Raw genomic sequence first — 15,914 nt, 5'->3', positions numbered from 1 at the left:
AGGTCTTCCCAACTAGCTTGTTTCAGGATTCAAGCTTCCTTCCCCCCTTCCTTTCTTTCATGTTTACCCTGAAGCATAGCAATTGTACTCCCATCGAATTTCCTCATTTGCAGATCACATGCTCAGTGATGCTGTTACTTTATGAAAAGCAGTTGTGACCACTGGTATGTTCCCTAACACATGAACAACATGTTCCTAGGCAAATTTGCTTGGAAATAAGTCTCTTTGTTTTCAGCAGGACTTATTCTGAAATAATGGTGCCTATGGTGCTAGCTCTAGACTCTTGGGGGGCCCTTGGGCATGGCACCTTCAGTTGGTCCCCATAGCTTGGAAAAGTAGGACACGCATTCTGAGGCTGCATCTGATCTCCTCGGATATTCAGTGCAAAGTTCAAATAGTAGCACTGTTAGGGTCTTGAGCCATCTGCTGGTCTTGGGACCCTGGCATAGTGAAGATGAGTAGGTGAGTTGGGTGAAGAAGGCTTTCACGTTAAGAATGCTAACGATCTGGCTCAGATATGTACATTAATAAAGTTAGGGCCTCTGGTTCAAACCATTTACTGTGCCTTCGCTCTAGGGATGTGGGGGTAAAGACTCCACCAAGTGGTGATTAAAGGATGCATCATTTAAATGTGGTGAAGGATTTAGCCTTTGGTATGCTCTCATTGCCTTTAAGTAGAGGAGCTGAATGCAAGTGTGAGCTACTTACTGACTACAGAACAGATGTTTCAATGTTCAGACTAACAGGAAGCTACCAGCAGGTGCCTGGCTTTGTTTTTTGCTGAAGAGTCATTGTGCCAAGGGATGCTGTAGGTCTCTTTACAATGGCAAACAGTCCGCACCTTTTACAAGAGGCAAAATTGTTAGCAGAAACAACAGAACTACATCTTGCAGTAGTTTTACTTTCTCATCTGTAAATACAAGGCTGCTGAATTGTCTGGAAAGGTCTTCTGTGGTAGTACATTTCTCTGTTGCCTATCTCAGTGTGGCGCCCATTCAGACACAGTCAGCATGGCCAATGGTCAGGGATTATGGGTTTTGTGGTACAACAACATCAACTACCCTGCCTATTATAAAGGAAGTTTTTAATGTTTGATGTTTTATTGTGTTTTTTATATTCTGCTGGGGGCCACTCAGAGTGGCTGGGGCAGCCCAGTCAGATAGGCAGCATGCAAATATATTAATATTATTAATAATAAAAAAACATGTAATAAAGGGAAAATGAACACCTTGTTTAATGAGGGATGCATATCAAAAGATTTGATCTATACCCGCCAATTTAAAAAATCCAAGGGTGTATTTACAGTGAAGTTCTCTAAATATTAACTCAGAAGTGAGTCCAAGGGGTCTTACTTCCAGGTAAGTTGGTACAGGATAGCAGCTTTAGTCTATCAATTCTTTCTTCTCCTTGATATCCCTACTGTAAATACTGCCCAGAAAGCAACAGAAACACTATTCAGATTCTGTCTGGATAAAAAAGAAATTTCTCATATTTCAGATTTATTCATCAGTTCTGCATTACTCTACATCATTTTAAAATCTGTTCAGTTTGCATAGATAGCATGTTCTTAAATTGTACATATTTTCCCTATTAAATTCAGTATATATACCGCTACCATAGGTGATTGTATTTATTTTCTGCATTGCACGATTGCTTCACAATACTACAAATGCAAGGAACTGTTATTGTAGTATGTCGTCGCTGATGAGATTATTTTTGTTAGGTGATTAATGATTTTAGTAGTTACTTGAGGAGGGTTACATAGGCAATGGCTGATGTCGGTGGTGGTGATTGACATTTGTTTTCTTAAGGACAACGTAGTTCAGGGTTTTTGTTTGTTTGCTTTTGTGCAATTCGCCTGATACCATACATTCAGCTCAAGCAGCCATCTGAAACAAATATCAGATAGGGTTGCCATAATTCAAACAGTGAAAATCGTAAATAGTACTTAAAATTGTACTATGAAGCAGCAGCATTCTGCTGGCTGAAAGAGTGGATGCTCCTCGAGAATACAGATATCTTGGACTTAGAAGGTTTCAATAATGCATTTGGCTGGCATGCATATCTATGGTATGACAAAATCAAAGTGCATAGTGCCTTTAAAAATCATATTGTAAGGAAAGCGTTGTTTAATGTTTGGATGAGATATAAAGATCTGTTGGAAAACAAAACCCCTAGATGGTTGTCACCCTTAGAGGCTAAGGCCCACAAGAAAGTTAATATGGAGGTCGGATGGCCAAAGTATTGTGAGATCTTAGAACAGGATGGAGAGAAACTGAAATTAAAGAGCCATGAAAAAATAAAACCCAAAGTACAAGATTGGCTCCACTATTATCAAATAATGGAGGTTTTTAAACAAGACAGGAAAATTGGCTTCCAGGTGGAAAAATCAAAACTTGAGACAGAACTGTTAGAACCCAATACTAAGAATTTGTCAAGAATGTATAACTTGCTGTTGAAATGGAATACACAAGACGAAACAGTTAAATCAGTTATGATTAAGTGGGCACAGGACATTGGTCATAATATTATGTCTGCTGACTGGGAAAGGTTGTGGAACACTGGTATTAAATTTACGGCATGTAGTGCTTTAAAGGAAAATGTGATGAAAATGGTCTATAGGTGGTACATGACTCCAGTTAAGCTAGTAAAAATTTACCATTTGCCTGATAACAAATGTTGGAAATGTAAGGAAACTGAAGGTACTTTTTATCATCTTTGGTGGACATGCCCGAAGATTAAGGTTTTCTGGGAGATGATATATAATGAAATGAAAAAGGTATTTAAATATACCTTTCTTAAGAAACCAGAGGCCTTTCTCTTGGGCATTGCCGGCCAACTGGTGCCAAAAAAGGATAGAACTTTTTTCATGTATGCAACAACAGCAGCAAGAATACTGATCGCAAAGTATTGGAAGACACAAGATTTACCCACCTTGGAAGAATGGCAGATGAAAGTGATTGACTATATGACATTGGCGGAAATGACGAGCAGAATTCGTGACCAGGGAAAGGAGACTGCGGAAGAAGACTGGAAGAAATTTAAGATTTATCTTAAGAACTATTATAAACTTGATGAAGTTTAGAATGTCGAGATTTTACAGAGAGAAAGGGTTGCAGTAATATAAGATTAGATTAAGAAAGGACTATGATGAATTAGGATCGGAAAAAACATTTATAAGTTGCTATAAAATTTGGACATGAGGATGCAGAAAGGGGAGGTATGGGGAAGTCCGAGGAAAGAAGTTTATGAAAGGACATTTTGAAATTATATTTGTTTGTTTGTCTGTTTTTCTTTTATGTTTGTTTGTTATAAAAACTCTTGTAAAACCAATAAAAATTTTATAAAAAAAAAAAAGAAAATCGGGACAGAGCTTTTTTCTCTTTTTTGCCCTCCAGTTTTTTGTGTTTTTTTTGGCCAAAGTTGTTGGGCTTTTTTGAACTATTTTATAGAAAATAGACAAAAACAGCACTGCCAACATGGGCTGCCATATGTCCAGATCCCCCCCCTCGGATATTTGCCCAATTTCTGCCAGGACACTGCTGCCAACTGCAGTGTTACAGATATGACCAGAAATTCCAGACGTAGGGCAACACTATATAAGAAACAGTTTTCTAGTTTTCTGCCCTAAAGCTTTAGCCATTGTGGTGCCCTCTGGATGTTATTGAACTACAGCTCCCATCATCCTTGTCCACTGGCAATACTGGATGGGGCTGATGGGAATTGTAGTTCAACAATATCTGGAAGTCACCATGTTGGGTTTCCCTGGTGCATTCTATATTACTATTTCACGGATAGAATTATTGTCGTCTTACTGATTGCATTGACAATACTCTACTTTCTATCCTGCTGATACAAGTGGGTGAGCTATGCATGGCTTGCATTGGATTGGCCAGGAAACAAGCTGTTGCTCCCCAATTCAGATGTGTGAGCAATTTGGCCTGGCCAAAAGCTCCCAGAGACCTCAAACACCATCCCAACCTGATCTCCCAAGCCCCCTTTACCTGGCTGCTGCAGTAAACAGCAAAGAGGGGAGGTCTCTCTCTACCTCTTCCACCTGGTGCCTGATACGCTGCAGAATGGTGTGCCAAGAGAACCAAGGTTCTGGTCACCCCTGGAAAATGTAGTTTTCCTCAAGCACTATGGGGTCCTTGTGCCTTGGCATGCTGTCCTAAACAGAGAGGGGGAGAGGTCTGTTTTTCTTTTCCTCACAGATGCTTGACACCAGCAGCCAAACCAGCCAGGTACCGTAAGTGGGAGATTAGGGAATGAATGGTTTGGAGATGGGGTCAGCAAACTTTTTCAGCAGGCGGCCAGTCTACTGTCCCTCAGACCTTGTGGGGGGGCTGGACTATATTTTTTGGGGGGGAAATGAATGAATTCCTATGCCTCACAAATAACGCAGAGATGCATTTTAAATAAAAGGACACATTCTACTCATGTAAAAACACACTGATTCCCAGACCGTCCGTGGGCTGAATTTAGAAGGCGCTTGGGCCGGATCCAGCTCCCAGGCCTTAGTTTACCTACCCATGGCTTGGAGGGAAGGAGGGTTGGGGAATTACTGGTTGGGAGGCGGCTTGGATAATAATTATTCTTCAGATCACAACTTAATCCAAGATTTGGAGGTCCCAATATTCACCATTTCTGTTGCATAAACATTATAACCCCCCTCCAAACCCCCCCTCACATTCAGGCTAAGGAAGTACAAATTTTGCCAACATCTTAATTCACTTCCAATGTAAACATATGGTCTGTATCTTCATCATGGCCTTGCCGAACGCATATCTTCTACTTTTCAACTGTCCCCATATTCCTAGTATAGACCACCACTCACTCTCAACCTTAATTCACTTACCTTAATTACCTTAATTCACTTCCAAGGTCACCCACCTCATTCTTCCTAACTTCCACTTATTATTAGAGCATTCATTCAGTCCCCTTTTCACTTTTCAAGTGTTCACATCCACGTTCTTACTAAAACAACAGCAATCCAACATCCCCAGCGCTTCAGTTCCATCTTGGTTTCTAAAACTGTAAATAGCTTACATGGACATGAATGGCATTTATAGTAAGTTCAGGGCCAAACAGCACATTACGGGGGAGATCTGTGATTGTATCATGCCAGGGGGATGCAAAGATATATCTTTTTACCCAGGCTTTTTTGGATAGGCAGTATTAATAGTTGCTTATTTCCTGCAGATAATTTTATTCATTGGTTGCTGTTTTAACTGTACAACTATATTTTGATTTTTTTGTGATGTAATCTGCGCCGGGGCCTTTTTATACATGTGAGGTGATAAATGTGCTAAATAAATGAAAAGTAAATAAATAATAGTGCCTGACCATTTTAAAATTTTCCTGCTGGAAAATTCAGCGTCCTGGTTTCACAGTGGTCAGTCCATAGAAAGCCTGCAAGGAGAATCTGAGTACAACAGGGCTCCCCCTACTTGTGATTGACAACTGATATTCACAGGCATAATGCTTCAGATATTGGGAGATAGTGCACAGCCATCTTGGCTAGCATAGAAACAGCATATCAGTAGCGTCTAGCTGGATTGATTTGCATTAGAGAATTGGTAGTTAACCCTCCATGCCTCTTAGACCAAAATCAAATTGCCTCCAGTTTTGCTTCCAGATAAATAAACAAAGATGTTGGAAGATATAATAATGGATATTCTAAACCACATCTGTTCCAGCCCTCGCTGAATAATCTGCTCTCTCTCTCTCTCTCTCTCCCTTTCATGCATCTGTTGATCACTGTTTTCTCAAGTTAGGGAGGTATAACTGTTTTCAACTGTGTAAACCAGCCTTCTCCAACCTAAATATATTTTGAACCCCCATGATTCCTGACCACTGGCCATGCTGGCTGAGTCTGATTAGAGTTGTAGTAGAACAAAACCTGGAGGGCATAAAGTTGGGTAAGGCTAGTGTGAAGCATCATGATGGTACTGTACAAGTAAAGAGATGGGCAAGAAGAATGACAGACTAAACTAAAGCATTCTTGCCAGACTAGCTAAGTGGTAACTGAAAGTTTCTTAACTGTGAGAAATGAATGCTCTTATCTGTTAATATTGTGTGTACAATTGAAGCCATCTATAAAAGTGCTACCTAGCACCAAATGTGGAGTAACCTAACCAAGCCTACTTCAGGTCTGAAATAAGCCCAAGGGCAGTAGTGGCTTCTGCTGCGTATATTTTAAAACATTCAAGTCAAAAGGTGAGACTATAGCAGCTGCACCCCATTTGTTGCTACGCAAGAGAGAAATGCCACTTTCTGCAACTCCTGAGCAGCGTATGATTGTGTGAACGTAGTGATATAAGCTCGCGTTTGCTCTGTTGGCCCATGCCTATGTGCAGCAGAGCACAGGCGCGAACTCTTAGGCAGCTAAAGGCACGCTAGCTAGTCTACATTCTGATCTCAGTCCCTGGGGCTGGCAATCTCTGTGAATGACACTCTGTGTTTATTTGAAAGCAGCACTCGGTAAATATTGAATTGTGCTAGTCTATCATCAACACAGGTGTTGTTTTTTCTGTAAATACCAAAACGCTGCAGTGACTGCTTACTCTTTCGTATGACTCACTCTTTGCAAGCCGTCCCAAGGTGCTTCTTCAGCAAACTCTGAATCATAGCTAGGAAACATGTGAAATGGCTCCATGCTGGAAGAGTCTTGGAGATGTGAGGAGATTCACTGAAGAAAAGGGAAGGAAGGACTCAAGTCCATAGCATCAGGCATTTTGGGGGGAAAAGCAGTGGCAAGTGACATGAACAGTGTCTTTTTCTTAGAAGGTGGAAGCTGCCCACCCACAACTATTCTTCAGCAAGGTGTGGTTTTTAGAAAACACCACCAGAGTTTTAGAAACACACCATTCCTAATAAAATAGGAGGATTTGCTTTCTGGAAGCTCGACTTTCTCCACTAGCGCCAGCCCTGTGTGATGATTTTTGGCTTTTTTACTTACTAGCTGAAGCCCAGATTCATAAAATGTCTGAAGCAACCAAATGGTTCTAAATAACACCACCTGCCTCTATGTCCCAGTTTCAGAAGTTTGTCCCCAAGCTAGGTTTACAGCGGAATCTTCACCATGTTAACGCAGAAAGAAGTTGCACTGTGCTCAGTGCCTTATTCCCAGGTGTACATAGCCCAAATTAGAAGAGTAAATAACAAATATATTCATCTTCATGGCACAACAATCCACTGCATTTTTCTTTACTTAGTGATGGGTATTGCTGAATGACAACTCCCATCACCCTTATGACTGGTCGTACTGGAGTTGATGGGAATTGGCTGGGGTTGATGGGAATTAGAGGCCATGGGTTCCTAACTCTGGGCTTACAGGCTAAGGACTAACCTATGAATACCTTCAACCTAGATCTAAGTTGATCCACTGCTACTCAGAGATGCTTGCATTCTAACTATCCTTCACCCCACCCAGCTCCATCAAGGGTGCAGCAGTACAGACCTCTGTGATTCATTCAAATAATCCATCAGCACAGGTCAAAGAGCCCTTTAAATAGGTTTGCCCTGGAAACACAATCACTGGGTTTGTTTGTGCACAGAACCTCTGCAACACACTGCTTTCTTTTCTAGAAAACTCTCCCACACAACACAGCAAATGACTTAATCTTATATTTGGACATATTTCTTAACAAGCCTTGGTGTAGTATCCACCAAGGGAGGGTTAGGGATGAGGGAGAAATTGGATTTGGTTCACACCTAAAGATGAATCTATCAAATTCGTACTTTCTGAAACAATAGAACCAAAACACAACCATCCATCCAAATTTGTGCTCATCCAAATTTTGCAACGCGATTCTCCAACCAATGTTTACAAAAATGCATATATTAAGGGAAAGTGTGCATAAACATGAATATATTAGTGAAAACAAAATATAAATATGCATCATATTAGGAAAATTGTGTACCTTAGTCAAAATGGCGTACATAAATGTGTCTATTGGGAAAAGTTGACATTAAATGCTGATGAATTTCTAGGAGGATTTTTTTTAATTCTGCAAATTGCTGCAGAAATGTGGAGAACTGAATTTAAGATTGGAAAAATAATAAATGGACAATACTGAAATCGACTGATCCTTCCACCACAGTCTTCTGTCAAGGATCTGTTGAAACAGCTAGCTACCGACAAATATTTGTACCACAATTAAGCAGCAATTTCCCTTTCTTGCATCCTGTAGTCTATGCCCCACATTCACCCACTGTGGCAAGTGTGATACTTCTTGTGGGTTCCTCAAGAAGTCTGCTGCTCAAGAAGTCTGTGCAGAAAGCAGTAGCGTGAGCAGGACTTTACTTCAAGAGCATTGTACAAGGTGCAGGGCAAAGGACTAGCTCAGTGGTCCCACCTGTGTAGTAACTTCATGTGCAAGATACCAGCATGAGGAGGAATCATAGGGAAGCAGATCTCACACTACTAAAATTATGCTTAGATTTTAGTTTTCGGAGAAATGATGCCTGTAAGATTATCACACAGTTACATCAAGGAGCTGGGGCTGTTAAAGAAAAAAAGTGTGGTTACAAAGAAGGTGAATATCACTTGTAGAAAACTGTACTCATAATGTGAAAATATTTATTACCTATAGCCATAATTTCATAAAATCAATGAACATGTCATGTGATACAGTATGTGCAAGATGGATTTGCCTTTGAGTCATGGATATCTGAAGTAGCCATTGCATCAGATATAGGTGTACATTTGTTTGTAGCTTACAAGAGAATTATAATTCTGACACTATAGTTAACATCACTGGACCCATACATGTTGAACTGTACAGCCTTAGGTTTGGAGACAGACATATCTATTGTGAACCACCCTGGGAACTTTGGATGAAGGGCGGTATACAAATTTTAATAAATGATGATAATAATAATAATAATAATAATAATAATAATAATAATAATAATTTCTTAGCCTAATGCTGGATGTTATGTTAAGTGGCGTTGGTTTGCTAACATTTACTGAACATTAAGAGTATTTTTCACGTACTGTACGTTGTCTTTGCCAGCAATATACTGCTTCTGTGTTCTTCAATTACACACAGATGAAATCTACCAAATCCTATAATGTACTCAAACTGTATCTAATGTACTTACATCCATGCACAATAACGTGCACAACAGAAAGATTTCATGTTGTTTGCATTTCATAAGGATGAACGAATCAATAGGAAAAGGGATTTGATAAATCATTAGCAAAGTATGAGATAGATTAGAAGGTGCGAGGGCATTAATAAATCATGCATTTCAAGCAAGTTGCTCTTCTTGGTGGAATGCCTGAAAGCAAAGCATGCAAGGATGAAACTCAAACTAAAAGGGGAATGGGTTGAAAATCACAGTGGCTTTCCCCAAAAGCAGTTTGCTGTAGATGTATAAGTTTATACGTAACATAGAAATTGTTGGCTGGCCTGGCCTTGACCATAAGACAGCGGCACTTATATTGCACAAAACAAGCTGCTTTGCAGTTTTCCAAGCTGTTAATACATTTTCCAGGGGGCCATGGGTGGGAAGTAAGGTACTGAGCACAAAATCATCACAGCAGAAATTCTTGGAATCGAGAACACAAAAAAGGCAGCAATATCATCAGTTGTTTTGCAGTTATAAAGGAAACAAGCCAGTGACACAATTATGATGGCCATAACTCTGAGTCTTCCGATCCAGTGTCTCTGCTGCGCATACAGTAACAGGATCCTTAGAGGCAGCTTCTAAACTTGCTCCCCATTTGTTCACATGAGCATTCTGAAATACAAGATACGAAAACTCCCCAAGGTCAATGGACACACACATGAGCCCATCTGATTGGGGTGACCAGTTGATTCATGGACTATTTTTATAAACACAATAAATAAATAAATAAATACTTAGTAAGAATTAATTGTAATTCATGAATTTCAGTCCCCTTTCTTGGTACAGGCACTGCCACAGTAATCAAAAGCTTTCAAAAGAGGGTTTTGATCCCAAATGCTTACTTTTGCATCAGCCAATTTTCCTTGAAACCTCGCTTTGCTAAATCTTTGGTGGAAATGTGGTTTATCAGGCATGTGGCTTGGTTATGATGTGGCACACCTACTGCTTCACAGGCTAATATGCAAGACTGCTCAGAAGTTTGATATATTATGAAGATTTAATGTGGAGTAATTTTTGGCTTGGTTTCAACCACTGCATTTCTTTCCCAGATATGCTCTTATATGTTTAGATGTACACTTAAAATATTAAAGTATGGATGTGGCAAACAGACAAATGTATCATACAAATAACACCTGTTGGAGAGACAGGATTGGCTGAGTCTCCATGTTGAGTCAATGCTCAGCGACAAACCCAGGGTTTCGTCTTGTATTATGTGTAATGGTTCTCCAGCTCAGATGCATGTTAGCAATGCTTCTTTTATTCTAACACTATAGCGTGGGCCCGTATTTGCGATGGAAATATTTTGAAGTTTGATCATGTGGAACTAAACAGCCTATTATGTAATGTGCTTAATTTTTTGGGGGGAGGGGGGAGGCCACCCTCTAGGTACTGCGAGGACTTGTTTCCATGGACCAGCATCAGTGGACATTTAATTGGAAAGCTTGCAAATATCAGATAGGCTTAGGATTTAAATATGTGATGTGATAAATATGTTTAATGCCAAATTTGGAAGAAAGAAAGAAAGATGTTAAGAGATTACGTTAATTTTAGAAGAACATTAGTTTTGAAAAACTGTTAAAATGATATACATTGAAATTCAACCAGGGGGATATGGGGAAGTCACTTAACAATGTTACAAAGATTGGTTTAAATAGGCTGAGATTTATGTTTGTTTGTGTATTGGTTTTTTTTTGTTTAAAAAAATTATTGGAAAATTAATTAAAAAAAATGGGGGGGGGGAGCATCAGTGGGCATTTACACAGGGCCCATAGCCTAGCAGAGGCCCCAGTGGCAACAGTTTCCTGGACTTGCTGCATTGATGAAGGAGACTCAGGCAGGGGCGGCAGGGGTCCCAGGTGTCTTCACTGTGGGGGGTGACATTTTGCACGCCTCCCACCCACGACTCCAAAGCCTACCCTGAGGCGTCGGGGGAAGGGGGGACTGTGCCGCATTCCCCCCTTCCCCCTTTGTTTTGACAGCTGGGGGAGGCCTGGAAGTCACAGGCGGCGCACCAAATGTCCGCCATTGACGTCTCCCTCCGCCCCCATGGGTGGCTCGCTCCACCCCGAGCTGCAGGGCGCATGCGCCACTCTGTGCAGCCAAGCGGCTATCCCGTGTGTGGGAGGGCACCCTCTGCGCCCTGCCCCTCCTTGGGAGCATGGGCATACGCTCCGCCTCTGGACTTATCCCTGCTTACCTTTTGCCCTGCACTTTCTAGGCAATGGTCTGCACTTCCCTGGTCTACGTCCAAGCACTTTTTTCTTTCCTTCCCCAGGAAAACCTGCTCTTTACAGCTGAATCGGAGCAAATGGCAATTCGGGTTTTCCTGCCGACTGCAGTTTGCTCCAATTCAACAGGCAAAGTGGGGTTGCTTGTGGATATCGGCAGGGCAAAGGGAAGAGTGCTCAGACACAGACCTGAAAAGCTCGAACCTGTGTCCTTTCTGAGAGAGGGGGACCCCCCCCTGCAGGGTGTCTGCCTTACTCAAGGGCCCTCCAAAAACTGGAAATGAGGCTGGTTGCTTCCTGTTCTGTATGAAGTCTAACAGAACAAGATAGCACAAAGAGTTCATGTGCCAGGTTTTAAATGATCAGATCTGCACTGAATTCAATGGATGAGATTTAAGAGGGACGGCCGGGCAAATACTAGGCTGAACGTTTGTTATTCCTCAGCATTAATCAGGAAAGGAAGCCAACCAAGGCTGCAATAAGCCTCATGGCACTTTCTTCAGAAGATGCCGGAGTAGTCCAATGGGTTAAATATGCCATCTGAAAGACCAATCTGAGGTTCACATCCTGGGAAAAATCACATTTCCAACAGTGTTGCATTCTCTCCCCCCCCCCCCAAAGCATATTTATCCTGCAAATTAGTAATGGCAATGCATGCAACAAAAATATGCCTTATCACTTTATGTAAACATTAGCTTTCTTCATGCAAAATGCCTACAAAACTGTGGCAATAAATTATTCTAATAGCATCGTTTTACATTAGCTCAGTCACAGAAACTGTTATTCCAGATTCCATGATTATGCAGTAGAGAACATTTTAAAACCCTTGAAAGGTTTCCAGCGTACATATTCCAAATCCCTGCTAATTTGATTTTGTAAGGATTTAACTAAAAGAAGCTTATTCTTTGCTGCAGTTCCTTGTTCTCTTAATGATGGAAGAGAAGAGCCCAGTTTTGGGAGGTGGTCCCATCAGTATTGGAGCTTGGTTCTTGTGGGTGATTTTTATCTGGTGAGAGAGAAAAGAATTATTACCTAATCAAAAGATGTGATAGCAATGGATCACAAAAAAATGATTATTTTAAGTTTCCTTATTAGTTACACATCAAACAGCAATTTTATTATAATTTCTTGTTCTTATTCTTGCTCACAATCTAGTTCTATTATCCATTCTAGTTCACAAATAATGTTTGTTACTTTAAAAGAAGCAATTGAACAATGCTATGTTAAAAAAATAGGAGAGGTGAATGAATGAATGAATTTTGAGACCATTGCCTAGGCAATTATCAGTGTATGGGGAAAAATAATAATACTCATATGGTTGGGCAGAATCTCAGTTATCAAACATAATTCTAATTATACAAATTATATAGATAATTATATAGATAAGGTGTTGTAAAAACCACTTTCTTTTTGTAGATATCTATATCTATATCTATCTATCTATATATATAAAACCTGAATTATATTTATCTGTACAGTTGTAACTGATTATTGATCAGTTTGGTTTGTTTTTTTAAAAAAAAATTGTATTAAATACCTATTTCATTTCATTTAGACAATCCATTTAATACTTAATTACTAAGGTCTTTAAGTGGTGTACAAGAAACTCAATACAATGAAAATAAAAAATTAATTTAAAAAACCCATAAGTAAGTATAGCTAAGTTGTAGCTATTTCTATTAGATCACAATCCTACTATATAATAGATGTTTATGTGTATTTTGATGAACTGGTCAGAGTGAACGATTCTGAGCCATTTGGGTTGGGGAAGAGTATGTATGCACTTAATAGTGTTAACTTATTTTTAGTTGCTATTTTGTTACTATTGTTTTGTAGATTATAAACGCTATGCTGATTCATCAGTCATAGAATACGACTTATAACTGTGATGTTCAGCATCTTTTTTTAGTTGTTTGTTAATAGTGTTTTATAGATCGCAGTTGTTTTACTGATGATTTGTTCATTTACGTCACATGATTTATGCTGCACTTGTTGGGGTTTCATTATGCTATTCTTATTTATTGTTTGCAAGCCGATTTGGGATTCATCTGAATGGAAAGCAGCACATAATACCAGTCAACCAACTAAAATTATAAAATGTCCTCAGTAGGCCCCAGGAGTTCAACAGGGATTGGGCACGTCTGACCTCAGCTGAAGGGAGTTCCATAAATTTGGTCCACAATACTGAACAATTGGCTTTTGGTAGACACAAGCTGTGCATCAAAGCCAATGGGGAATGCTAGCAGTGATTTCCCCAAAGTTATCAGGGATCAGGCAGGGATATAAGGGACCAGGGGGTTCTGACCCAAGGAAATGTACTGTATTTTTTGCTCTATAAGACTCACCTTTTCCCTCCTAAAAATGTAAGGGGAAATGTGTGTGTGTCTTATGGAGCGAATGCAGGCTGTGCAGCTATCCCAGAAGCCAGAACAGCAAGAGGGAATGCTGCTTTCACTGCGCAGCGATCCCTCTTGCTGTTCTGGCTTCTGAGATTCAGAATATTTTTTTTCTTGTTTTCCTCCTCCAAAAACTAGGTGTGTCTTGTGGTCTGGTGCGTCTTATAGAGCGAAAAATACAGTAAATGCTGCAGAAGGCTACATACCTGCTGCTGTGTTCATGGCTACACTGACTAGGGTAATGGGCCCATATTTTATCCTACCTACTGCTGGATATAGGAGATAATTCCCTCCACAGCCTGCCATTTCTGCCACCCCCTGTATGGCAGCTCTATGAGCAGAAGCCATTTCTACTGTGCTTTGCTCTGCCGCTAGATCAGACTGATAATGATTTTTTTGTACACATCACGAATTAAAAATAAGACACTTGATTACAGTAGCATGCCTTATTTATACTTCTCCTAATCGCATTGTTCATTGCTCTTAACATGAACTTCAATGCTGAATTTCAAAATAACCATTAGGAATTAAAGTCAAAAGCCAACTTACTAAAAAGGTCAAAAATGATGGAGTAGCATTCTAATTTGTTAATTAATTGATAGTAAAATCAAATCAAATATTGAAAGACCTGTTTAAAACACCATGAAAGACTGCTTTATAGCTACTCATTTTGATTTCTTTGATATAAAACTAGAAATCACCTTAAATGAGACAACCTTAACGTAGATTATGTCTCCAATTTTCTCTAATTCAAGTCTAAATTAGAGAAGACATTTTATGAATGTATGCTATGCTGAAAGCTAATTGAAAGCAATTATCAAAGTGGCATTTTGTCTGTGACTTTAAGATACATTGTAAGATAATAAATGATTCTCATTATGTAATAAAAAGGTCACATCTTGCCTTTGGGCTAGTGATGCTAACAGTTTTTCAAAAGCTATCTGGGACATTTTCTTTAGTGAACTACGACTAATACAAGAACCATCACTTATTAAATATCAGTTGTCATCTGCACAGTATCCACATCACAAATGAGTATTTCTTTCAAAAAGAAACACCGCCTCATTAAAACTGGCAAAAAATATATCTCTTAAAGTGCATACCTGACATTTTCAAGCTAAAATGAATATCCTTCACTTGTCATTCACTAATAGTAATGTGTGTGTGGTGGGGTGGGGGAGTATACTGAGAGGACAGGCTCATTAAAATAGGGAACAGCCCGCTTCTTGGGGTGGAAATTTACTTTACAATCAAAAGAGACAGAAATGTAAAAAATTCAACAGGATAAGTGGGTTTTATTTAACTCTTCTAGAATCCCAGCTTACTCTTCCCTATGGTAACATATGTGAAATTGTATGCATAACTCTACCAGGATCGCTAAAATAAAAAAAGGCTTCAGGCAACATTCATTTGTAATTCCTGCAAATTCACCCAATTAGGCACCCTTTAGAGTATTAGTGGCTACATATTTCCTTACAATATACCAAGCAGAAAGCAGCCATCAAGGTGCAGCACATAATGAATTTGGTATTAGAAACTGACACCACCAGCTTCTGGAACCTTAGTGTATCAAAACTACTAGGTATATTAATAATCCTTCTCATACCAAGAATGAAAAAAATAAAATTAAAATAAAACCAAACTTCTAGGCTGTTGTTCCAAGTTGTAAGCTATTAAGAGATTTGTAACATCCTTAAACTGGAAATGGACTACCTGTCTATATAGCAACAAGAAACTCTAAGGAAAGTCAACAGTTCTTACCAGTATAGTCTAAAATAGAATACTTTTATGCAACACATTTCAAAGCAGGAGCGTCCACACATTACATTCAACGAGTGTACAATTTGTGTACCTAATTAGTTGAGCTATACAAATCAACTTGCCTGTCACCTGAGCATGGGAGCCACCCCACCCCAAGATCCTCCATCTCTCCAGGATTCAAGTACCAGTCACTGACCTTCATCCAATCCATAACTGTGCCCAGATACCCTTCCAGAGCTTTCACAGCCTCTCCTGATTCAGATGTTATGGCAGGCATAGGCAAACTCGGCCCTCCAGATGTTTTGGGACTACAACTCCCATCATCCCTGACATGTTAGCTAGGGATGATGGGAGCTTTAGTCCCAAAACATCTGGAGAGCCGAGTTTGATT

At 39.7% G+C, this 15,914-nt stretch overlaps 1 protein-coding gene and 2 long non-coding RNA genes across 9 annotated transcripts in view; 2 read left to right on the top strand and 1 right to left on the bottom strand.

The window, feature by feature from the left end:
- The window catches only part of LOC309515834, an 89,610-nt gene that overhangs the window by 33,662 nt on the left and 40,034 nt on the right, over positions 1-15,914 (top strand). The gene's annotated exons all lie outside the window — the stretch shown is intronic.
- LOC309515841 lies at positions 1,281-10,820 on the top strand. Its single transcript, XR_014212698.1, has 2 exons — positions 1,281-1,944; positions 3,372-10,820. It is a non-coding gene; the product is annotated as an uncharacterized lncRNA (long non-coding RNA).
- The window catches only part of DGKB (diacylglycerol kinase beta), a 303,881-nt gene continuing 296,534 nt past the window's right edge, over positions 8,568-15,914 (bottom strand). For all 6 annotated transcript variants that reach the window (XM_082193914.1, XM_082193916.1, XM_082193913.1 and 3 more), the window contains one exon: positions 8,568-12,372. In XM_082193914.1, the coding sequence (XP_082050040.1) occupies positions 12,265-12,372 (108 nt within the window). In that variant the 3' untranslated portion in view covers positions 8,568-12,264. The remainder of the gene's footprint in view (positions 12,373-15,914) is intronic.

The sequence above is a fragment of the Podarcis vaucheri genome (genome assembly GCF_965113315.1).
Source record: "Podarcis vaucheri genome assembly, chromosome: 12".
NCBI lineage: Eukaryota > Metazoa > Chordata > Lepidosauria > Squamata > Lacertidae > Podarcis > Podarcis vaucheri.
The sequence above is the reverse complement of the archived record's forward strand: the minus strand, read 5'-3'. Positions and strand labels throughout refer to the sequence as shown.